At 51.4% G+C, this 24,398-nt stretch overlaps 1 protein-coding gene across 2 annotated transcripts; it reads right to left on the bottom strand.

Annotated features, from left to right (window-relative positions):
* Positions 1 to 5,437: 5,437 nt before the first annotated feature.
* Positions 5,438 to 24,285, bottom strand: MOB3A (MOB kinase activator 3A). 2 transcript variants are annotated; one of them, XM_061422813.1, is made up of 5 exons: positions 23,897 to 24,285; positions 18,559 to 18,671; positions 12,793 to 13,316; positions 8,661 to 8,863; positions 5,438 to 6,732 (listed from the first exon to the last, which is right to left on the bottom strand). In XM_061422813.1, the coding sequence occupies exons 3-5, from the start codon at positions 13,211 to 13,213 to the stop codon at positions 6,703 to 6,705; spliced, it is 654 nt and encodes a 217-aa protein (XP_061278797.1). In that variant the 5' UTR covers positions 13,214 to 13,316; positions 18,559 to 18,671; positions 23,897 to 24,285; the 3' UTR covers positions 5,438 to 6,702. The 2 variants fall into 2 exon arrangements, with proteins under 2 accessions (XP_061278797.1, XP_061278796.1); XM_061422812.1 differs by lacking the exon at positions 18,559 to 18,671.
* Between the last annotated feature and the right edge of the window lie 113 nt (positions 24,286 to 24,398).

The following is a 24,398-nucleotide window of genomic DNA, read 5'->3' as shown; positions in this document are numbered from 1 at the left end:
ACCTATGGCTGTTTCATGTTGAGGTTTGATAGAAAACATAAAATTCTGTAAAGCAATTAACCTTCAATAAAAAATAAATTAATTAAAAAAAAATCTGGGCTCTTGGGCTTTTCCAGTGGTCCAGTGGTTAAGACTCCGAGCTTCTACTGCAGAGGGGTGGATTTGATTCCTGATTGGGGAAGTAAGATTCTGCATCCTGCACAATATGGCCAAAATTTTTTTTAATAAAAAAATATCTGGGCCCTTCCCCCTCATGCAGAGGTATCCATTCTGGATAAAGTTTAGTATATTTCTATTGGCTGAGAGTTACTTAACCTTGGGCTATTAATTTCTAGTTTCACTGCTGTCCTGTAAGCCCTGACAGTTCATTTTTTGTTTTCTTTTTCTCGTGACACAAGTGCCTGACTTACACGCTTTGATTGCCAAGGTACCCACTTCAAAGATGGCATCTGGAATGAATACCCTGCAGCCAACAAGGTGTCTTGTTAAAAACCGGGTGACCTCCCCCACTGAGTTAGAAGTTAAACCTCGGTTGGTTTGCATAACTGACCATTTGGACTGCTTGCTTTTCCTCTTCTCACACTTTAAACTCCTGCTCGTATGTTTTGAATTCACCAATAAAGAGTGAGCCCTTGGAACCTAGGCCCCCACCTTCAACCCCAATAAAACCAGAACCAGACAGCTCTCTCTACCTGAGACCTCGCTGTGTGGGCCCAGGTCCTGTAAGTAATAAACTTTTTTTTTTTTTTCCTAAAAGTTTCCTGATAGTTATTGCAGGTTGTCCTGCAATTGTAGTAAGACCCACAGGGGCTGGTCCAGCCACAACACTGGTTATCAAGAAGCTGAAACCCACACACAACCATCACCTTCTGATTAGAGGTGACAGCCTGTACAGTTTGGGGTATTGTCTCATGTATTTTTGGAATTTGACATTTTTCCTATTGTCGAAGAGATCATCAATTAAAAAAGAAAATCAGTTTTTACAAATGCTTTGACGATAGTCTGGCAAAAAGAGAGGCTCTCCAGTTTAAATTTAAAACACTGATAGCAAATAAACTTTAATAAATGACCTATGTATAAAACATCTTTTATTTAATAATATTTAATATATTAATTTGTAAATGAATTATAGGACACAAAGTAATATGTTAAGAAATAAATATATCATTTTATAATTAATCTATCCATAAATTTATATATTGATATGTTGTTGTTTAGTTGCTAAACTGTGTCTGGCTCTTTTTCGACCCCCTGGACTGCAGCCTGCCAGGCTCCTCTGTCCATTGGATTTCCCAGTCAAGAATACGGGAGTGATATATTGACATATCACTAAATTAATACATTTTCTTAGCTGGCAGGAGAAGTGACTGTAAATGTTTAATAAGTCATTCTGCCATGTTTTCCTTGAATTTCTTTTTTTTTATTGAACTATAGTTGACTTACAAAGTTGCGTTCATTTCAGGTGTACAGCAAATTGATTCAGTTATGTGTGTGTGTATGTGTTTTCTGATTCTTTTTCCTTAAAGCTTATGACAAAATGTAGAGTATAGTTTCCTTTTTTTTCCTTTCCTGGCCATGCTGTGTGTCTTGCAGGATCTTAATTCTCTGACCAAGGATTGAACCTGAGCCCTTGGCAGTGAAAATGCACAGCCCTAACCACTGGGCCACCAGGGAACTCCCAAGTATAGTTCCCTTTGCTATACAGTAAGTTCTTGTCATTAATTAAAAAAAATTTTTTTTACTTATTTGGCTGCACCGAGTCTTAGTTGCAGCATACGGATCTTTAGTTATGGCACTGAGGATCTTTAGTTGTGGACTCTTAATTTCGGCATGTGGGATCTCGTTCCCTGACCAGGGATGAAACCCAGGCCCCTGCATTAAGATTACTGAGTCTTAGCCAGTGGACCACCAGGGAAGTCCCTGATTATCTATTTTATATATAGTAGTGTGTATCTGTTAACCCCATACTCCTAATTTATCCCTCTTCCCACTTCCCCTTTGGCAACCATAACTTCGTTTTCTATGTTTGTGGGTCTATTGTTGTTTTGTAAATAAGTTCACTTGTATCATTTTCTAAGTCTTCCTTGAATTTCTATTTCATTCAACGTATTTCAATACATAAAGTTTTCTAATATATTTTCCCTATAGCAATATTAATCAGGAAACTTGGTCAAAATAAGTATACTGTTTCTTGTATGCATTAATATTGCAATCACTGGTTTTTCGTGGTTGGCTTTGCTTAGATATAACTTGGGCTTACCTACTCTGAACTGTGCCATGCCATTTATTTAAGAACTTTATTGGGATAGAAGGCACGAGATTCTCCCAAGGAAAGCATACAGCCCAGGGGCTAGCATACACAGAACTGTCTAGGTCTGTGTGAAAAGAAGAAAGTGCTAAGGTCGCGGTTTTACTTCTGTGACACTCTCATATTTTACTAGGAGAATCAACCTCAATTTCAGGGGTTAGCCAACTTTTTCCATGAAGGCCCGAGAGTGGCTGTTTTCAGCTTCTGTGTGACAACTACCCCTTGTGTTATATAGGTGATATACAGGTGAATGTGCAGGGTCAGGTACCAATAATACCTTATTTATAAAACCAGGTGGGGACTCCATATAGCCAAGCCTGGTCTATGACTGCTGCCTTAGTTTTCCATGAACTAATCCCATATGATGCTTTAAAATACTCATCTTTGCTGTTTACTGTATTTTCTATCTTTTGTAGCTGCTGTTGTTCCTGTCTTTGTCCCTCCAGTTAATTTCAAAGGATGCATATTATTTTACATTTTACATATATATATGTATATGTGTATGTGTGTGTGTGTGTAGTGATAATTGGTGAAATTAAGTTCACTGTTAATATATTATCACAGATTATTATATTAATATATAATTTTGCCAATTACCATCATCTATGAAACAGCATCTAGGGATTTCCAAGATGGTCCAATGGTTAGGGCTCCATGCTTCCATTGCAGGGGGCACCAGTTCCATCCCTGGCCAGGAAACCAAGATCCCACTACTGCATAGTATAGCCAAAAAATAAAAAATAATAATAAATAAAATTGAAAAAAAAAAACTGACTCTGTTTATAAAGATTCAACTAGAGGAATATTATTGTAGCCTAAATAGTGGCAACAACCCAGAGGGGCTTTGTTAACTTGGAGGCACCTATAAAATGCATGCTCAACAGAGGATTGAATCTATTTGGGCTTTTTATTTTTTCTTTTTGATGTGTACCATTCTTAAAGTCTTTATTGAATTTGTTACCTCTTCTGTTCTATGTTTTGTTTTTTTTGGCCGAGAGGTATGTGGGATCTTAGCTCCCCAACCAGGCATGGAACCTGTACTCTCTGCATTGGAAGACAATGTCTTAACCAGTGGACTTCCAGGGAAATCCCTGTCTGGGCTTTTCCAAGTCCTCCATCTGTCCCCAGAGCCGCCTTCCTCTCTTCAGTCCCACACGGTCCCTCCTTTTGGTGGTCAAGATGCAAACCACTTATTAAATTCCAGACCTCAGTCAATCTTTATGAACTGGAAAAGGATTCAAATTGTCTCTACCTTAAAAAAAAAAAAAATTGTCTCTACCTTGACCTTTGTTCTGACTCAGGAACAACTTGTAGAAGCAGCGCCAACCAATGTAGTAGAAAATGGCAGCCGTGGAGACCACCGACAAGGGCTAGTGTGAAGGAGCTGAGGATTTTTCTGTTTAGCTGATCTTGAATTAGAATTTCAATAGCCCCTGTGGCTAGTGGCTGCCATATTGAATAGTACCAGTCTAGGACAATGCCTGCCCCAGTTTGGAAGTTTCCAGTAGCAATGGGGCTCCTGATCTTCTGAGATGGCCCTACTGTGACCCGACTTTCTTCTCCACTTTCTGGAAGAACACCCCTTCTGGGTTATTCTGCCTTCTTTGTCACGTCCATTGTGATGACTCAGATCCACAGCCATGCCTCAATGGTGGCCAGGAAGGAACAGGGCCAGCTGGTTTTGTCCAAGAAACACAGCTGGTTCCTTTTGCCACTGCTTCGTCTGGTCAGACTTCCAGACACCGCTTCCTACCTCCCACAACCTCTCCTGGTTGAACAAGTTTTGGGGTGAACTGTCCTGTTAGGATGAGTGATTACCAGGCCTGTGAAGGGAAGGGTTGCCCAGAAGCTAGCCTGGCTAATCTTCGCATTCCAGGCAGCCCAAGTCAGTAGGTCCCAGGAGTTCGGTGTATGAAACACTTCCTTCCAAAGGGTGCATGAGTTCCCCGTGGCAGCCCTAACATAGTCAGCAGACTCATTGGCTTAAATAACACTAACTTATTTCCTTAAAGTCCTGGAGGTCCGAAGTCCAACTCGGGCCTCAAGGGGCTAAATCCAGGCATAGGCAGGGCTGGTCCCTCTGGAGGCTCCAGGGAGCATTGGTTGCTGCCTTTCCCAGGTTCTAGAGGTGCCTTATCCCTGGCTCGCGGCCTCTCCCTCAATCTTCACAGCCAGAAGCACAGCATCTCCCTCTGACCCTCCCCCCACCTCTTATAAGGACCCTGTGATGACACTGGGACCCCAGGAATCCAGCATCTCAGGGGCCTACTCTTAACCCCTCATGCAAAGTCTCCTCTGCCCACTGAAGTGACATGTTCAAAGGTACCAGGACCAGGACAAGGACAACTTTTGGGGCTGTTGTTCCAAATAACGGCAATAGCTCCCCAGACTTTAAACTGGTCCTGGAAATCTCTGTGGTGTATTTGCAAAATCCAGGGGTAAGGAAACACAGGCTTCATTAGAAAGTATTTATTTCCAAGTAACCAGGAGTCCCCTGAAGACACTCTCTCCCTGCGATGGAGACGGCGCGCCCTCTAGGGGAAGGAAGCCACACACCAGGCTGGAATCCACTGGATCCAGAGCTTCTCATAAGACCGCTCTGTTGGCCCCAGGACCCCTGAGAGTAACACAATCCCATATTTTGCATATAAGAGATGTCTGGGGTAAACTCATGTGTTAAGGTCACAGGATACCTAGGATGGGACAGAGACAGAAAACACCCCTCTGTTCCCTCTCACTCCATCTACTCTTCTGCACCCAGTTCAAAGTTTTCTGGAACATTTATGTTGCAAAGAGGCAACAGTTAAAATCACTTGATCTCAGCCAAAAGGCTGAGAAGTGGCAACAGTTAAAATCACGTTTGCTAAGTGTCTAGAGCAATGTGAGAGAAGGCAGAAGCAGGAGAGAGGTGGGTGCCTTTTCAGTCTGTTTTCCAGATGCCGGGCACCCTGTGAAATTCTAGTCCCACCAATGTGCTGTGCGTCTGATCATCTACTCGGGCACTCTGGGGGCCACAAACCATGGTGACTGCGAAGATTTCTTTGCCCCTTGGACAAGGGCACCCTGGTGACAATAGTGGTGATGTGTCCCAACTCTAGGAAGACAAAAATGACAGTCATCAGCCGCAGATAAGGAGACTGGTTTATTCTGATGTTCCTGTGGGAATACCCACAGGAGCAGGAGGGTGGGCAGGGGACTCTCTCCCCCAGTCCCACTGCCTTCCTTGACCTGGCTGGTGACCTGAAGAGGCACAGTGGTTACGGCGTTCGGTTGTGGTTCTGCATCTAAAAGGAGCTACATTCGATTGGCCAGTTTCATAAAGTCCTTCCAGGCTCCAGGAGCAGAGCCGGCGGCTTCTGAAGGACTGAGGCCCAGGTTTCGTTTGTTAATTGCACTTGTTCAGTGTCGGTGGCGGGCCCTCTCCCTGACACCTAGAGGTAACTTGGAACCAGCATGGCCTGGGCAGGTAGGGTTGCCATGGCCAAAGGCCACCAAGGATGCTGCTTGTGGGCAGGGAGGTGGCTGGTAGAGTGCCCCTGCTCCAGCTTCTGCAGGGAGAAGGTGCTGGGTTTGGTCCCAGAGTCTTGGGGTCGGGGGGGGGGGGCAGGGTGGCATACAAAGGGTTTCCATATGATGTTGGCAGGCATTAGGTGAAATTCAAAGGTTGTACACCCAGGGAGAGGTGCTCCCTGGGAGAGTCACCCTGTTATTCATGGCAAAAAGGGGACATTTTTCTAGAGGGCAAGGGGAAGACTACCTGTAGGTAAAAAGTTTTTTTTTTTCTCCTAGTAACCTCTCATAGCAGTTGTAAATGAAACTATAATAATCCACTCTTTTATGTGACATGAAGGGGCCCCAAGAAATGTGGGATGCAGGCGCAGGCTTGGGAAACTGATGGATGAACCCAGGGTCCTGGAGGAATGGCGGACAGAAGTGGCTAGGGGAGGACGCAGGGAGGACAGAAGCCAGGTGCTCGTACCGCTTGAAACCAGACCTGGGCCATGGTGGGAAGTGCTGCATGGCCATGGCCTCGCTGACTGGGCCCCAGAGCCCGTGGCCGAGCATGCTGGCTAGTCAGGAGACGGACCCAAGGTGGGCCAGCCTCCTGGCAAATGCAAGTGGTTTCCAAACAAAGTGGGTTTTCCTGGTTGCTCACAACACAGAGAATCACAGAGTTCAAATTCCCATCTCCCTCGTGATGTGACGGCTGAGGAGACTGGGGCCCAGAGGACCGGACTAATGGTTGCTGCCACCTTGGAACTGGAGAGAGGATGCAACCCTGATAGCCCAGAATCTGCTGGGCTAGAAAACACTGGTCCCTGTGCTGGAGATGTGGCGTGTAGCCGCAGCGGGTCCCCAGGGCGTGGCCGCAGAGATGACAGGGCCGAGGGCTCTCAGTGGCACATCCGTGCGGTCATTTCTTTCTGTTAACAACAAGCAGGACATCAGGAGTCACACACAAAAGGGAAGTCAGAGTGCATGGTCTCAAGGGGCCCACAGGCCTCATTCAACACAAACTTTACTAAACCGGGCATAGACAGCGTGTGCCTCAGGCCAGGCGGCACGCTCTTTATGAGAAGGGTCACAGTTTCTGCCTCCAGAAAGAACTCTAAGTGTCAATGCAGGAGAAAGGACCACGGGATCAGGACACTAAGTGAAAAAACATGAGTGTATCATAAAACTGCCCACGACTATTTTCCGTATTTGGTGAGATTCACATAAAATGAACTGTCCTCCTCAACGGTGGACAACCCCCACCTCTACCTGGGTCCAGAACATTCCACTACCCCAGAGGGAAACCCCTTCCCTACTAGCCAGAGCCTACAAGGGAATATACAAACACGAAAAAGCTATGTTGAGATGTTTTTAGAGGTTTTTAAAAGTTGTCAAAGATAAGCCTTTCGCAAAGACCCAAAGCAATGAAAGGAATCAGGAAAAAAGGTCACATGTAAAGCAATTTGGTGCTGCCACTATGGAGAATACGGAGGTCCCATAGATCGATCCAGCAATCCTACTTCTGGGCATGTATCCAGAGAAAACTATAATTTGAAAAGATAAATGTACCCCAATTCTCAGAGCAGCACTATTTACAATAACCAAGACATGGAAACAAGCTAAATGCCCACTGACAGGAGTGGATAAAGGAGATGTGGCGCATCTCCACAGCAGACTATTACTCAGCCATGAAAAAGAATGAACCGATGCCATTTGCAACACCATGGATGTGATGGACTTGGAGGGCATTATGCTTAGCAATGTAAATCAGAGAAAGACAAACACCATACGACATCACTTCTGTGTGGGATTTAAAATATGGCACAGATGAACTTATGTATGAAACAGAAACAGACTCACAGACATCAGGGGGGAAAGAAATGGGGATAAACTAGGAGTTTGGGATTAACAGATACACACTACTGTATATAAAATTGATAAACAGTTAAGTCCTGCTATATAGCACAGGGAACTATATTCGGTGTCCTGTGATAAACCATAATGGAAAAGATTATGAAAAAGAATACATGAATAACTGAGTCACTGTGTTGTACACCTGAAACCAACACAAGACTGTAATCAAGTGTACTCAAATAAAAGGCCTCCCGAACAGGCCCACAGGGAGCCCAGGGTCCTGCCAGGAAAGGTACAACTGGGGCGGGGTATCCAGAGTGATGATCTTGTCTCCCAGGAGCAGACCTGCACACCCAGGCACCACCCGGTCCCTGGAAGGTTCCGGCATTTCTGAGCTTGGGGAGATGTTCCCACTTCTTATAATGATCCCCGTAAACAGTGGCAGCAGCTGGTGGGCACTGGGAGAGCAACCACCTGTGCCCTCTGACCTTGCAGGTCCTGCTCAGAGCCATTTGGGTAACACAGTATGGCATACAGGCTCCACGTCACAGCCCACGGGACCTGAGTCAGGCACCTGAAATCTCCCATTTCTGGGGTGGGGGCGGGGAGTCAATACTGACCAATTCGGCAAATCCCCCCAGACAGAAAGTGGGTGAGTGGTTGCAGGGGCTGAGGAGAGTGGTTGCAGGGGCTGAGGAGGGGGTGACTGCTGATGTGGAGAAGACTGCTTTGGGGGTTATGAAAGGTTCTGGAACTGGACTGAAGTGAGGGTTGCAGAACCCTGTGAATGTACTGAACACCACTGAATTGTTCATTTTTACATCAGTGGTTTTACCACATGTAAAGTTTACCTCAATTAAAACCAGAAAAAGAAGTAGCTCCTTGCTCTCCTGCCGCTAGCAGGAGGGATGGGCACCCCAACTGCAGGCAGGAGCCCCTCTGGGCCACTGTAATGGGGGGACCCCGCGCACCCGCTGCCTACCCCACGACGCTCCATGCTCACCAGTGGCTCCAGCTCCTTGGTGTCGATAAGGCCGAACTCAGTGACAAAGTAGTAGAAGTGCTTGTAGCAGGTGTTGACGTGAGCCTCGGAGCCCAGCTGCGCGATGCGGTCGAAGTGGTGGATGTACACATGCACGAACACGCGGAAGAGCCGCGACAGGATCTTCTTCACCACCTGCAGGAAGTTCTTAGGAAACGGCGTGCCTGCGGGGCGAAGGGCATGGCTCAGCTTCCCTTCCCCTTCCCTCCGGGACCTGCACCTCTCTGCCCCAAACAGCGCCCGGGGGCGGGGAGGGGCAGTCCTGCAGGCCCAGACGTCCTGCCCTTCTCGCTCTCCGCGTCTGGCCGGCAGTGGACCTGACATCCCGCTTCCGGGCCGCTCACAGGCTTCTGCGTCTATTTCTGGTTACCTTTATTTTTCGGATAGGAACTGGGCGATGCATAAAAACCTATGTTCTGGACTTTGATGCTTTTCCCTTAATATATTTATATCGTCCCATCTAACTATGCTTCATGGTACTGCTCACATTTGAACACACACATCCTAACTTAATTGCATACATACATACATGCACCGTGTTTTTCTATTACTGAAATATTTTATTTCTATTTTTCAATTTTTTTTTTAATTTTTTAAAATTGTGGTAAGACCTGTTGACCCAGCTGGGGGTGACCTTCTGGCATCAGGCATATTCATGGGCTGTGCCCACATGCCCGTCCCCACCTCGCGTGTCCTCCTCGGCCCAGGGGACAGATGCCATGCACTCACACCATGTGAGCAGCGCTGCCAGGGGCTGCCTGGGACCAGGAGGGACAGGTCCTGTGTCCTTCATGAGAGGGGCTCCAGGGCTGGCGACCACCCAGCCTGTGGACAGCCACAACGCTCTGGGACGCACTCACAGAAAATGGAATGGCAGCTGCTGGTTGTCGAGCAAATCCCCAAAGACATACAAATAGGTGCTCAGGATCTGTGTGCTCAGCAGCTCGAGGGGCAGTGTCAGCGGCCAGTCAGGGACAACTAGCCTGAGTGAGGGTTTCTCACACCAGAGGCAGGTCCCAGGGTGTGGAGGGATGAGGCAAATGGGAAAGACCTTCCCCAAGACCAACCGTCATGCCCCTGGCCAGCTCCCTCCTGTGTGTACGTGTGTCCCATACTGCTGATGGCACTGGTGTTCCAGGCCGGGTGTCTGGGGATGTGCCTTTGCAGAAGGCTCGTTCAGCACCAGTGAGGACTCTGGGTTTCCTGCTTCCATCCAACAGGAGAAAAGAGCTAAACAGAAGGAATGCTCAACTCTTTTTTAAACTAATTTAAAATTTTTTTGACTGTGCTAGGGTTTCGTTGCTGAGCGCAGGTTCTCTTGTGTGTGCAGGCTTCTCATTGCAGTGGCTTCTCTTGTTGCAGAGCACAGGCTCTAAGCGCATGAGCTCAGTAGTTGAAGCACACAGGCTTAGTTGCTCTGCTGCATGTGGGATGTTCCCAGACCAAGGATTGAACTCGTGTTTCCTACATTGGCAGGTGGATACTTAACCATCAGGGAAGCAAGAATACTTGACTCTTGGGAAAAACCATGTTCACAGGGCATCTGAGGCTCATCTGCCATCCATGAAGACCCATGACACTTGAGTGGTGGGACAGCGGCCTTGAGGGCATGGGGACCCCCGACAAGGGAAGGTCTCCTCAGCGTTGGGAGGTCAGAGGGAACCAGAGCCTATGGCAGGCAGAGGAAGGTAGCACAGCACATAGCCAGCATCTGCCACACAGGATCCTGGGCCCCACTAGGCTAGGGCCCCACCCTGCCCCCTTTCCTGGGGGGATGGGAGTCACTAAGGTCCTCCTGGGCCATCCCAGGTAGAGAGGGAGCGACAGCCCCATAGGAGAAGGGCCTGGACACAGGATCTTCTGGGATGGCACTGCCCACGCCTGCAAGATGCCCTCACACGGAGTCACGAACCTGGTCCACCACCCACTTCTGTAGGTAAGTTTTACTGGAACGCAGGCCTACTCCTCGTGCACACTTTTTTAAGTGTCATCCATGATGGCTTTCGGGTGCATGGCAGATCTGAGTAGCCGAGGCAGCCCGTCTGGTCCTTGATGGGAAAAGCGTGCGGACGGATCTCGGGTCTAAACTCAAGAGTAGTCAGGTGGCTTTGGGGCTAAGTGGATGCTCAGGCATGGAAGCACCAGCGTGGGGGGCAGGATGAACTTTTAGACCTGTGCTTTCTCTGTTCGGCCACAGATCTAGCCCTGAAGAGCACGGGAGGCTCCTGTTCTGAGCAGCACTGCAAACAAGCAAAGAGAAGCACTTCAGTCCACTGGGGGTGGGGGTGCGGGTGGAACCAGGCCGAGGGGTGGGGCTGGCCCTGGGGTCTGTGGACAGGGCTGGAAGATACGGCCTAGGCCAGGCAGCCCCTAACCTCTGCTGGGTAGCTGGGTGACATCTGCCAAGTTCATTTCTCTCACTCTTCTTATGCTCTCCTTTCTGGTGGGTGAGCACTGACTCGAGGCAGGTCTGAGTTCTAGGAGGTGGACCCCTCAGGGCCTCAGTTGGTCCCAGCAAAGCAGTGACTCAGGATGACAGGGAGAAGGTGCAGACCTGGACCCGGCAACCTGACAGGAGACCACCCAGGAATCTGTTTTGGGAAAGTGATGACTATGGGATGGCCTTCTCCCAGGTGGGTCCCTGGAAGCCCCTTGCCAGAGTCAACGTGGTTCACTGTACGGACGGTGAGTGAGGCCTGGGGGTGAGAAACTCAATGAAGCACAGAGCATGGCAGCAGCCCAAAGCCCGGCCCGAGGTCTGCTCACCAGTCGGCCTACCAGGACTCCAAGTAACCCAGGTGAACATGAGAATAACATCTACTGTCTCCTGGGACCATTCAGCGGCTCAGGACAATTCTCTCCCAGTTCCTGAGGCCAGAGTCCACATGGTGCCCTGAGCTAGAGTCCAGCTGTGGGCAGAGCTGAGTCCTCCACAGGCTCCAGGGAAAACCCAGTCCCATGTTTTCTGGGCTTATGGTCCCTTCTTCCTCCCATCACCTCACCACCTTCTGCCCCACTAGGTAACGAGTCTCCCTCTGCCCCCTCATTAGGACCTTGTGATGACATTTAGGGTTCACTCAGATAATCCAGAATTGTCTATCTCAAGATCCTTTAACTATATGTGTTAGTCGCTCAGTTGGGTCTGACTCTTTGCTATCCCATGGAGTGTAGCCTGCCAGGTTCCTCTGTCCATGGAATTCTCCAGGCAAGGATACTAGAGGAGGTAGCCATTCCCTTCTCCCAGGGATTGTACCTGGGTCTCCTGCACTGCATGCAGATTCTTTAAAATCTGAGCCACCAGGGAAGCCTTTGCTTGAAGCAAAATGTGTCCCTTCACACACAGGAGCATCACTCAGTCATGAAAAGGAGAGAAGCCATGACACTCGCTACCATGTGGATGGACCCTGAGAACACGACACTCAGTGTGAGAAGCAGACACAGGACACAGGACACACAGGGTATGATTCCACCAATGGGAAACGTTCAGAACAGGCAAAGCCACAGACACAGACAGTGGGTTCCTGGTCATCAGGGGCTGGGGAGGCTGTGCGGGTGACTGCTGAAGGGGATGGGGCTTCTTTCAGGGTGATGGATTTTTTCCTTGGCTGCGCAGGGTCTTCACTGTTGCACGTGGGCTTTCTCCAGTTGCAGTGCGCAGGCTTCTCTTGTCGCAGAGTATGCGCTCTAGAGTACAGACTCAGTAGTTGTGGGGCACAGGCTTAGCTGCCCCTCAGCAGGTGGGATCTTCCCAGACCAGGGATGGAACCCGTGTCCCCTGCATTGGCAGGCGGATTCTTAACCACTGGACCAGGGAAGCCTCCAGGGTGATGGATTTAGATACAGCTGATAGCTGCACGACACTGTGAATGTACTATACCACCACTGAACTGCATTTTTTTAATTTGCCTTACCATGTAGCATGTGAGGTCTTAGTTCCCCAGCCATGCCCCATGAAGCAGAAGCGTGGAGTCCCCACCACTGGACCACCAGGGAAGCCCCTGAACCATGCACTTTAAATGGGTGGATGTAGTGGTGTGTGGACTCCATCCCGATAAAGTTGACCCTAAAAGAACACGAAAGCGCAGAGACTCACCGACGTTGGTGGGGAAGACGTCCTCATTGTTGATCTGCACCTCAATCCAGTCCATGAGCAGGTCCATGTAGCGGGGGGCTGACAGTGCCGTGGGCCGCCGGAACTTGTTCTCGTCCTGCCAACGGTACTCGTACTTGGGGCCGCCCGACATGATGGGGCAGGAGCGCTCGGTGCAGCCGTCACTGATGGTGCCGTAGATGAGGTTGACGCGGTTGAAGAAGTCCACCACGTGCACGGCCACCCAGTCGTTGAGCTCCTCACCAGCGGGCAGCTGCACCGCCAGCTTCAGGTCCAACCCTGCGTTCAGCGAGGCCTGCGCCTTCTTGTGCAGCTCGAAGCGCTGGGTGCCCGGCTCGAACTTGCGCTTGGGCCGGAAGGTCTTGTCCTTGTTGAAGACCTGCTTTAGGAAGGGGTTGGACATCTTGGCCGTGCACTCAGGACGCCCCCCACGAGGTTTCTGAGGGGAGGGCCGGGCAGGACGCTCACGACAGGAAGGTCACAGGGCCCCCAAGGCTCCCTCAGACCTGGAACACACAAAAAGGAAACATTGTGAACCTTCTTGGAACCCTGTTCTAGAAGCACCAGTGGGTGAACTGGGGACATTCCTGGGACTTGTGGTTTTGAGTTTCAACAAAAGGGCACACAGAACTTCCCCGACACATCCCCTCTGTGCCCAGAGGCTTTTGGTAAAGAGAAAGTTACTGGCCCCACATGCCACCTGAGGGCGGGCCCCCTCAGGCTAGGTGGCAGCCTCTGTGAAGAGATGTCCATAGCCAGGTATCTGCAAATGAATCTTATCTGGAAAGAGAGTCTTTGCAGATTGATTAAGGATCTTGGGTTGCCCTATTCCTGGACTATCCGGGCACCCCAAATCCAGTGATGAATGTCCCTGTAAGAGGCCGTGTGATGATGGACACAGAGATGGAGTGATGGGTCTACAAACCAGGACACGCCAAGGACCAGGAGCACTGGTGGAGCTGGGAGGGAGCCCCAGGAGGAACTAGCTCTGCCCACACTCCAATCGTGGGGCTTCTGGGCTCCAGGGATGGAAGGGCGTGGATTCCTGCTGCCTCTGCTCCTCTCTGGGTGTCGTGTCACAGTCTCGTCTCTGGACCAGGGACCTCCATAACCCCATGTGCTCTCAGCTCTCTAGCCTAACATCTGCACAGCTCCACGTCCAAGGGGCAGATATGAATCTGGGGGACACTACCCACCCCAATGTACCACCTAAGTGAAGATGCCTCCACGAGTTCTCTGGTCTTGTGACAGATGCCACTCATTTTGGGGACGAGGCCCCAGTGTAGGGGCTGCACTGCCATGGCCCTGCTCTCATGAACAGGCCCCTCCCAAGCCTCTGTTCTGTACTGTCTTCCCTGTCACATTGGAGTAATAGACCCCACCTCAGGGGGCATGAAAGGGTGAAATCAAGCACAAGGAGCCTGGGTCGGGCTCACATTTGGGACCAGTCACGCACTGCTCCTTCACCATCACCACTCCGATGGCCACGCTAGCCCACCGCCCCTTGTCTCCATCTCCGGTTGAAGTAGATATGCTTTCCTGGGCGTGGACCTGGCCAGGACTGGGTGGGGTGGAGGTATCCTGGGAGCTCACCCAGGAGCAGCAGCAGAGGGGGAAGTGGGCCCGGGTTGGGAGAAGCGGAAGCACTGCCCAGGCTGGGCTCCAGCACACACAGCCCTGCACTCCTGGTGAGATGAAAAACCACTTATACGTAATGTTGTAATATACACGTAATGTAATAAACCCCTCTGGAGTCAGTTCCTTGGCCCTGGGACCTTGACCCTCCAGACCAAGCACACTGTGCAGCAAACTGCCACAAACCGAGAGGCTTCGAACAGCCTACATTCACAGTCAGAAACTTCTGGACATTCCATGTCTGAGAAGACCTAGTGTGTCCTTGCACAGGGATCCTGTCACCCCCAAGGGACAACGTTGTGCCACCAGGCTGACCTCAGCGATGGAGAAGCTGTGATGGGGGATGGGCACGAGGCAGGCAGGTCTGGTCACCTCAGCCCAGTTCACCCGTGTCTGCACCCATGTCCATGGTCCAGATGGGGCGACCAGGAGGGGAAGGACCTCAGCAGGCGGTTAGTAAGCACTGAGTCACGACCCACCACATCCTGGAGCCAGCATCTCCTGCAGGCTCGGCTCTTCTACACGTCGGCAGGTCAGAAATCAGACTGATCCCCATTGGCCTGGGCCTCCTGGCCCAGCCTTCAGTGGCCCCTTGAACCTCTGGGTTAATTCCAGAGGTGGATGGATAATGTGAAGGGCACACACCAGCGTTCTAGCCAGGGTGTCCTGCCTGAAAGCCAGGAATGATTCTGACTCTTGAGTTATGAGAAACTAAAAAGAAAGAGGTTGCTCTGATCTCAAGTGAGAGGGATGGCAGTAAGCTGAGCCTTCAGAGTACTTCTTCTGGAGCATGGAGTGTGGAGGGCGGGGTTCAAAGGAGGGGTCCAGCACCTCTCCCCTCGGGGCAGGCGCAACCCTGACCCTACCTCCTTCCCCCTTCTGTGTCCTCCACGTGTCCACAGGGCCTGCTAACAGAGTCAGAGGCAGAGAGACGGGAGATGCTGCTCTGCTGACTGGGAGGATGGAGGGAGGGGCTGAGAGCCAGGGATGGGGCGCCTCTAGAAGCTGGAAAAGGCAGGAGCCGATGCTCCCGCGGAGCCTTCGGAGGGACCGGCCCTGCCCACACCTGGATTTTAGCCCTGAGAGGCCTAAGCTGGACTCGACCTCTCGAACTGTAAGAGGATAATCTGTGTGGTTTGGGCTACAAAGTCTGTGGTGATTTGTTACAGCAGCCATTGGAAACTCAGACAGAGGCTACACAGAACATCTGAAGGAACGCCAGGGAAGGTAACTCACAGCTGACACAACTGGGCCACTCAGGCCCTGGTTACATGCAGGCTGGGGACCATCTGTCCTCCCCACTGGTAGGTGAAGCCTGCTCATTCTTCTGGGCCCCACTTGACCCTGTGGGTACTGGAAGGTTGATTCAAGGCAGCATGAACTATGCAAAACACAGAGGCTGAGCATCCAGGGATGGAGCCAGATGTAGGGAGCACAGTGAGGAGGGGAGGGACCTGCTGCTCCCAAGGAGGACGGCGTAATCGAAAAGGACAATCAACAGGAACCCTCCTGTGCTGCTGGGGTAATGTAAAATGGGGTGGCTGCTGAGGAAAACAGCCCAGCAGTTTAAAAAATGCAGCTACCATCTCACCACAGCTCTCTCCTAAGTGTCCATCTAAGTGATGACACATGTGGACGACACATGTCCACACAAATACTTGTACATAAGTGTGTCCAGCAGCATGAGTCCTAACAGCCAAAAGGTGGAGACACCCAAATGTCTCCATTGGGAGCATCCCTCAGCCATGAAAAGGAGAGAAGCCCTGACACTCGCTACCACGTGGACGGACCCTGAGGACACGATGCTCAATGAGAGACGCAGAAACGGAAGGACACACGGGGTGTGCCTCCACTGACAGGAAACGTGCAGAGCAGGCAGATCCACAGACACAGAGAGTGGGTTCCTGGTGGTCAGGGGCTGGGGCAAGGGATGGGGTGACTGCTGACGGGAACAGGGTTTCTTCTGAGGTGACAGAATGTTCTGGAACTGGAGAGAGGTGGTGTTACAAACAATGTGAATGGACTGAAAAACAGTGGAATGCACACGTGAAAGGTGGAGAGTCTGGTACATCAATGAGAGCCAGGAAAGCTCTTATTTTTAAAGTAGGGTGAAGAGACAGAGCAAGTGTGGGCCGAAGTGCTGCTCTGGGAACCACAAAGAACAGGCCATTTCCCTCTGGGTTCAAGCTGAGGCCAGCACTGCCTGTCAAATTTGTTTGCTGTGTGAGGTGACAGCGCAGACACAGAAGACCACAGGGGCTGAAAAATGCAGGCACTGATGTGTGACAGAGGGAACGCTCACGCGGACAGGCCGCCTGGCAATGGGGCAGGAAGCCACCTGTGCTCTGGAGCGAGGAGGCCCATCCAGAGACCAGAAGAGCCTTCACTTCCTTCCCCAAAGCTGCCCTGAGGCCCCAGCCACAAGCATCACTTCCTGCCACCTTGGTTAACGCCCAGTGAGGCAGTCACGGTAACCCATGGAGCAAAGCAGAACGCTACTTTAAAGCTGGGAAGACTGAGGCCCGGACTTGCCACTGCTGACATCGGGGCCACCCCTACCCCCTCACGTGAGGAGCATCCCCAGTCGTGACGACCACAGATGTCCCCAGATGTGATCCAGTATCCCCTGGGGGCAAGAGCACCCCAGGTGAGAAACACTGGGCTAGAAGATGGTGACAGCACTAAGCATTAACTACTAGTGGTCACCGTTAACTAGTACCCAGTTAATGAGTAAATCACTGTTAGGCTGACAGTTGGTAGCAGAAGGAGTCAGTGTTTGCACCGTGGACCGTGGGGATGAAACCGTGGTCCCTTCTGCCTGGCCACCCACCTCCACTGCCCCACCCCCACTCTTCATCCCAAATCCAGGGCCAAGTCCCTCCTGGCTGGGGCTGCTCCCACACCAGGCACCTCTGCCGCACCTGCAGTCTGGTGCAGGTGCCTCTGGTTCTGACCCTCCCTGGTTCTGGAGGTGTGGTAGAGACCTGTGCCTAGGGCCTGAAGGGCAGGAAGAGGTGCCTCCGAAAAGGAAGGACAGCCACAAATAGCCCATCTGCCGTTTTTCTCCCAATGTGGACGATCTGAGACCCCCAGGAGGCCCCGGTTAAGAGGCCACCTGCCCTGACCCTCTGTTGCAGACTAGTCTATCACCTGTGCTAGGTAGTGGGGACGCCTCTGTATGAGGGCACTTGTGCTGGATGTGGTGGGTGGGGACCCTGCGCTTCCACCTGCCTCTGCCCCCACCACGACCGCTAACTGCCGAGGGGCCGTGAACCTGCCCAGGTGGTTCATCTGTAAACCAAGCAGCTCTCAGGGCCACTCCAAGTGCAGGTCAAGGGACAGTCACCCTGTGTGGATTGACCAGCAACCCAAGTTGGCCTCCCCCGCACCTACCGCCTGCCAGCAATTTCTCACCCACGACTCACTTTAGCCTCCAAACACTCTTCTGCCCAGGCTGAATGCAGCCTCACTTTGGCCATGAGAAGACAAAGCAGGGTGCTATCCCTCATCCAGCCAGAGTGGGGTTGGCCTGGGATGGTCCCTGAGCCCCCACAGCGGCCTCTGTGCACCCAGGTGTCCAGGCTCCTTATCTGCCCTATAGCTGGCCTTCTCACCCTCAAAGAGACCACACCACCAAGAAAAATGCAACCTCCCCGCACCCCGCTGCTGCCTTCTATTGACTTTGGGGTCTCTGGGGCCACGTGACCTGTCAGACAGGCACAGGCTGTGGGGTGGTGAGAAGCGGACAGGGACCCCACTGACCCGGGTGACCCCACAGCTCTATCTACAGCCCGTCAAGCCACGGACCAGACAAGCGCCAGGATGGTTCTAGAAGATGGGGCAGAGTGATGAAGCAGGCTTATAAGGTTCCTGCCTACTTTTCTGTCTCCTGAGAAAGTGGGAGGGTTTTTGTTTTTTTAAAGTGGAAGCAATGATTTTTGAAAAACTTTCTGGATGGACAGTTCCCATCAAAAGCAAACAGCACTTTCTATTAAAAACACACTCCCTTGGGCTCCTGTGGCCAAGGAGTGGGCAACCACTGGCAAGTGCCTTTTCCTTGAGAAGCACCCAGGAGTCACTGCAGCAACCCCCCGCCACCAAAATCCCAGGTACCGTTTCTGGGGATCCTGAGTTTCTGCCCCCTCTTAGAAGACCTCCAAGGGCAGCAAAGGGAAAACCAGGAGAGGCTTCTCGGAATCCAGCACGAGGGGCTCCCCTGGGTCTTCCTGCACACGAGATGAATGTGGTACTTACAAACTCCAAGAGTGACAAAGGTTAAAACGACAAAATTCCCCTGCCCCAGCACACACCCACCCACCCCTGTTCTTTTTCTAAAAACAAAACACAGTTCCTGTTGGCAACCGCCACACCTCAGCCCCTTCGCCACTTCCTTCCGGCGCCTCCACATCCTGCCTGGCTGATGACATTTGCCACCGTTGTGTGTAAACCCTGCCCCAGCCCAGCAGCCTTTGTGGCTGGCTAGAAGATGCTCACGGCCCAGGATCTGTCCTGCTAAAGATGGTTGTGCCTCAGGGCTGACTCCCATCATCTAAATGTTTGTGTTTAAATACTGAGACTGCTCCCTGGGTGGGGAGGCTGCCCGCGTCCTGAAGGACACAACAAAGGCCAGGTGCTTTAGATGGGCTCGCTATAGTCCAGCCTTCCTAGTAATCCTTTTTTCCCCCACAAAAGCCAACTGATATATAATTCACACGACGATAAACCTACACAATTCAATGGATTTTAGTAAAATCATGAAGTATGCAACCATCACCACTATCTAATTCCAGAACATTCTCATCACCCCACAAAGAAACCCCATGCCCATCAGCAGTTATCTCCTATAGCCCTTTTATAAGCAGAATCACATCCCCCCTCAAAAGATGTGCTGAAGTCTTAACAGGTGAGGTGATCCCATGTGGAAGCAGGACCACTGCAGATGTACTTAAGTTGAGGTCACCCTGTCCTACAAGAAGACGGGGATCTGGACACAGACACAGACAGCCATGTGATGGAGGCAGAGATCAGGTGATGTGTCCACAAGCCCTCCAAGCCAAGGGATGACCAGGATCATTGGCCTCACAGGAAGCTGGGGGTGAGGCAGCAAGGACCCTTCCTGGTGCCTCTGAGAGCCCTGAGCCCACAGCAGATAAGAGATGGCCTGGGATCTAAGCCCAGCTGTCCCCACCTCTACTGTCCTCTGCTCTACCGAGACAAAGAAGGGCTGCCAGGTGTCCACGGCCAGTGCCATGATTCTCCTCTGAAGCTCCTCCCTCTGTCTCAGTTCCCCGCGGGGGCAAACAGATTTTCTGTTCAACAAAATGGTGTTGGGGGTCGGGGGACAGAAAGGAAAGAAATGCAGGAGAGGTCGTAGGTGGTGTGTCCATGAAGGAGTCACACCTCTTCCTTCTGAGGACTTGTTCCAAAGCTGCAGGAGCCTTCACTGAGTGGTTGACTGACTGGAGAACTGAGTGTCAGAAACCATGCCTCCGAACTTCCATCCACCACAAGCCCCACCTTTTCTGGCTGCCCAAACTTCCTCTCAACATCAGGGTGGGGAGGGTATCCACCAGGCACCACACTCTCTCCAGGCATTAGGAGAGCTCCCTCCATGCTCAGCTACAGCCATGGGTCTCAAATGCGGTGACCCTGCCCCCCAGGGGCCACAGGGGAATGGGGCACTCCTGGCACTGAATGGATGGGGCCAGGGATGTTGCTCCACACCCCAAAGAGGGTGCCCAGGGTGGGCCCTCATTGAAAGCAGCCCAGCCCTGGATGTCTTATTTAGGACTCAGCAGCCACAGGAATGACTGTCTCCTTCCCAGAACCTGGTTTCTGAAGTCAGATTCCCCTTTTTTGCTTAAGCAGCCTGAACCCATTCCAGGAAGTCAGGAGCTCACCAGCTGGGGCATGTCCAGAAGTTCCCAGAGTAAAAACCCAAGCTCCAAGCCAGCTGCCTGGGGAATTTTTGTTCAACTTCCATTTCAAGAACCCCTGGAGATGGAGTGCAGCTCCCGGAATGATGGTTAATGGCTGATTCTTCCATGAACTTGGCTGGCTCAGGCGCATCATCACCTATGAAGCAGACTGCCTTAACCTCGTTAGGAATACGAATCATCTGGAGCCCAGAACTGAAATAGTACTTCCAAGAACCCTCTTCAGGACTGAAACAGCCACCTCTACTTTTGTTGGGAGAGAGGCACACCTAGAACACAGCTTGTCACAGCTATGTGGGGCACCTGGTGGGCGAACACCATGGTCCAGATTTGAGAGATGATAGACATACTCTCTCCTTTAGATGGTTCAAAACAAAAGTGTACTATCAAGCCTCGAAAAGATAGGAGGAACTGTAAATGTGCATCCTTAAGTGAAAGAAGCCCACGTGAGACGGTGACACGGTGATTCACACTCTATGATGTTCTGGAGAAGGCAGAGCTGAGCTCTGGGGACAGAAGAAGGATCAGTGGTTGCGGGGGGCCCTTGTGGGGGTGGGGAGTTTACAGGAGAGATTAATAGGTGGAGCACAGGGGATTTTTAGGGATGTGAAACTACTGTGTGAAAAAATGATGGGTATGTGTCAGTGCACATCTGTCCAAACCCAGAGAGCATGCACCACTGAGCGTGAACCCACCAAATGCACTCTGGATGCTGGCTGACCGGGATGTGTCAGTGGAGGTTCATCCTGGTGACAAATACCCCGCTCTGGTGGGCCATGCTGATAACCAGGGAGGCAATGCCCACATGGGGGCAGGGAGCATACAGGAATTCCCTGTACCTTCCGTTCAATTATGCAGTAAGCTTAAAACTGCTCTCGAAAAATTAAGTCTATTAAAAAAAAATTACTGGGGCTTCCCTGGTGGCTTGGGCTTTCCTGGTGGCTCAGTGGTAAAGAATCTGCCTGCCAATGAAGGAGCAACTGAGCCCAGGAGTGACAATAGCAGACCATGTGCTCTAACTACTGAAGCCAATGCACCTAGAGCCTGTGCTCCACAAGAGAAGCCATGGCAAAGAGAGGCTCATGCACCACAGTGAAGAGCAGCCCCCACTCACTGCAGCCAGAGGAAAGCCCAAGCAACAGCAAAGACCCAGAACAACCAAAGAATAAATAAAGTAAAGTAAAAACAATCTAAAAACTTACAGCTAACACAAATTTATCAATTACAACACACCAAGCATTTGGCTAAATCCTGTGAATTGCTCACCCCACTTAAGAAATAACTAAAGCCACAGATAGGAAGCAGAAAATGATGAATCCTAAGAAAGAAGGCATAAAGAAAGAACACATTTACACATCTTGGCATAAAGAACAAATGCCATGGGACTTCCTTGGTGGTCCAATGGCTAAGACTCTGTGCTGTCAATGCAAGGGAACCTGGTCAGGGAACTAGATCCTAAAGGCAGAAACTAAGAGTTCATATGCTACAAATAAAAAAGATCCTGCTTGCTGCAACTAAGACCTGATACAGTCAAATAAATATTTTTTAAAAAATGGCTTGGAAGACACTGAAATACATGTTGCATGTGTAATTTTTAACTTTTTGGCAGCCACATTAAAAAGTAACAAAAAGAAAAGAAACAAGTGACTTAAACATTGATTTTATATATATATACTACTGAGCCTAAGAGCACTAAAATATCACTTTAACATCTAACCAGGAAAGAAAATACTAAGGAACTATTTTGCACACCTTCTACCCCACCCCCGCCTTAACACTCCAAGTTTCCAGAGACTGCTGTGTATTTTACACGAAGGGCACATCCCATTTTGAAATAGCCATGTTCATGTGATCACTAGCCATGAACAGCCAGTGGCTACTGTACCGGACAGCTCAGCTCTGGAGGGTTTTAAAAGGGGGAACCACCCCTGTCGCCATCAGGACAGAAGCAATGGGACAGTTGCTATTTGAGGTGGGACTCTTGGGAGGGGAGAAGCTCTGGATTGGAGCAGGCTGAGGTTCCCTGTAAACAAACAAAGGGCACCTTCGGAAGGGAGGGGAGAAACAGAGTGCCTCATGGTGTGGGCAGGCAGGGGTGGGGCAGCCAAGACTTCCACTTGCTTCACTCCATAATCAGTACAACAGACAGTGACAGGCTACCATGAACTTGGGCCGGGGTGGGAGGTGGATGGGCACTCAGGGCTTTGGGAGGCTGCAGCGCCCTATCCTGACATGGGCCAGGGCCAGGATTCTTGGCATCACTCATCATGCTTGGCTGAGTCTGTAAAATGGGCTCATAAGAGTCCCTGAACTTTATGTTGGGTGGAGGGAGGAATGAAGAAGCAGCTAGCAAAGACCAAGTGTAACAGAAGCAAGTCCAAGATCACAAAGTGCAGACAGGCAGTGGGGTGAAATATGCAAAATGCTTGTGTATCACATGCCAAAATTTATCCAAGTGTATCTCTGAATGAATGCAGTTGATTGGGCGTCAACCAAGACTGTATAAAAAGGTTTAAAAAAAAAGATACAAGGGGTAAAAAGCACCTGCAGATAAAGAATGGAAGACTTTTACTCCAAAATGAGCAGTGGCTCTCTGGGTGGGAGCATCATTGGCTATTTATTTGCTACTATGTGACTCTCTGTATTTTCCAGTCACCCTCAGGCTTCCCTTTTTGGTGACATTTAGTAAAGTACATAGTCATTTAAAGCAAATGCAAGCCCTACAGTCAGTGAAGAGATGAAGCAGGGGGGTTAGCCGGTGGGCAGTGCCAACATTCAAACACCTCCCGCCCAGCCCGTGCCCACTGCTCAGGGGCTCTGGGGACCAGGAAGACTGCTTTCAGAGGGCGGGGGTCACAGTGCGCTGGGGGCCCTAAAGTCTTTGGACTTTCCATCCAAACCAGGAGGTGAGGTCCTGGTTATTGATACCAGAAGGGGGTGGCCCTGGTAACCACTGCTGCTGCTGCTGCTAAGTCGCTTCAGTCGTGTCCGACTCTGTGCGACCCCATAGACGGCAGCCCACCAGGCTCCTCTGTCCATGGGATTCTCCAGGCAAGAACACTGGAGTGGGTTGCCATTTCTTCCTCCAATGCATGAAAGTGAAAAGTCAAAGTGAAGTCGCTCAGTCGTGTCCGACTCTTAGCGACCCCATGGACTGCAGCCTACCAGGCTCCTCCGTCCATGGGATTTTCCAGGCAAGAGTACTGGAGTGGGGTGCCATTGCCACTGGTAACCACTAATTCCACCAAGGGCCCGCCACCGGCTCCCGCCCCTCCACCACCGTCCATCCCTCTGAGGGACCCGGCCTCCCAGCCGCCCGCGGTTGCCCTCCTGATGGAACCGGCCTTCCCGCTGTCGTTCCCCTGAGGGATCCGGCCTCCCCGCCGTCTCCCCTCTGAGGAACCCGGCCTCCCCGCCTTCGACTCCTTGAGGGACCGGCCTCCTTGCTACTCGCGGTCGCCCCTCTGAGGGGCCCGACCTCCCTGCCGGGCGCGCTGGCCACTCTGAGGACTCACCTGCCACTTGCCTCCTGCTGCCGGAAGAGTTGGGTCAAGTTCGCCGTTGGACCCAGTTCCCGGGCCGCTGGCCAGTCCGGCCTCGTTGTCAGGCCCGGAGTAATTTCGCACACGACCGCCCCGCCCCTCACCGGATATACTTCCGCTCCACGGCAAGGCCTCCCCGGAAACAAGAGCCGGGGAGGCCTGCGGGCGGAACTTGCTGTGTGCCGGGAGCAAGAGACGCGGCCTCGAACCGGGAAGCCCGCCTGGAAGGAGGAGCTTTGCAATGGCTGTGGGCGCATGCGTGAGGCGCGGTCGGGGGGTGGGACCAACAAAGGGGTGGAGCTTCCTTTTGGAGTGGCCGCTCCTGGGCGGGGCCTGAAAGAGGAACCTGCGCCCTCTGTTGCCCGTTACAGGGGCGAGGCCTACGCCGCGGGCGGGGCAGGGTCGTGGCCCTCCTGAGAGGGCGCCGTTGGTTGGTGCGCGGCGGAGGGGCGTGGCACGGGGGCGCCGTTGGTTG

The sequence above is a fragment of the Bos javanicus genome, chromosome 7 (genome assembly GCF_032452875.1).
Source record: "Bos javanicus breed banteng chromosome 7, ARS-OSU_banteng_1.0, whole genome shotgun sequence".
NCBI classification, from domain to species: Eukaryota; Metazoa; Chordata; class Mammalia; order Artiodactyla; family Bovidae; genus Bos; species Bos javanicus.
This window is presented reverse-complemented; position numbering and strand designations above follow the sequence as displayed.

Excerpts from the sequence above, each read along its gene's own strand:
- MOB3A (XM_061422813.1), bottom strand. The coding sequence starts at position 13,213 with ATGTCCAACCCCTTCCTAAAGCAGGTCTTCAACAAGGACAAGACCTTC. Across the intron at positions 8,864-12,792 it reads CGTCTTCCCCACCAACGTCG|GCACGCCGTTTCCTAAGAAC; the intron begins GTGAGTCTCTGC and ends TTCGCCCCGCAG. Across the intron at positions 6,733-8,660 it reads CCAAGGAGCTGGAGCCACTG|AAAGAAATGACCGCACGGAT; the intron begins GTGAGCATGGAG and ends TGTTGTTAACAG.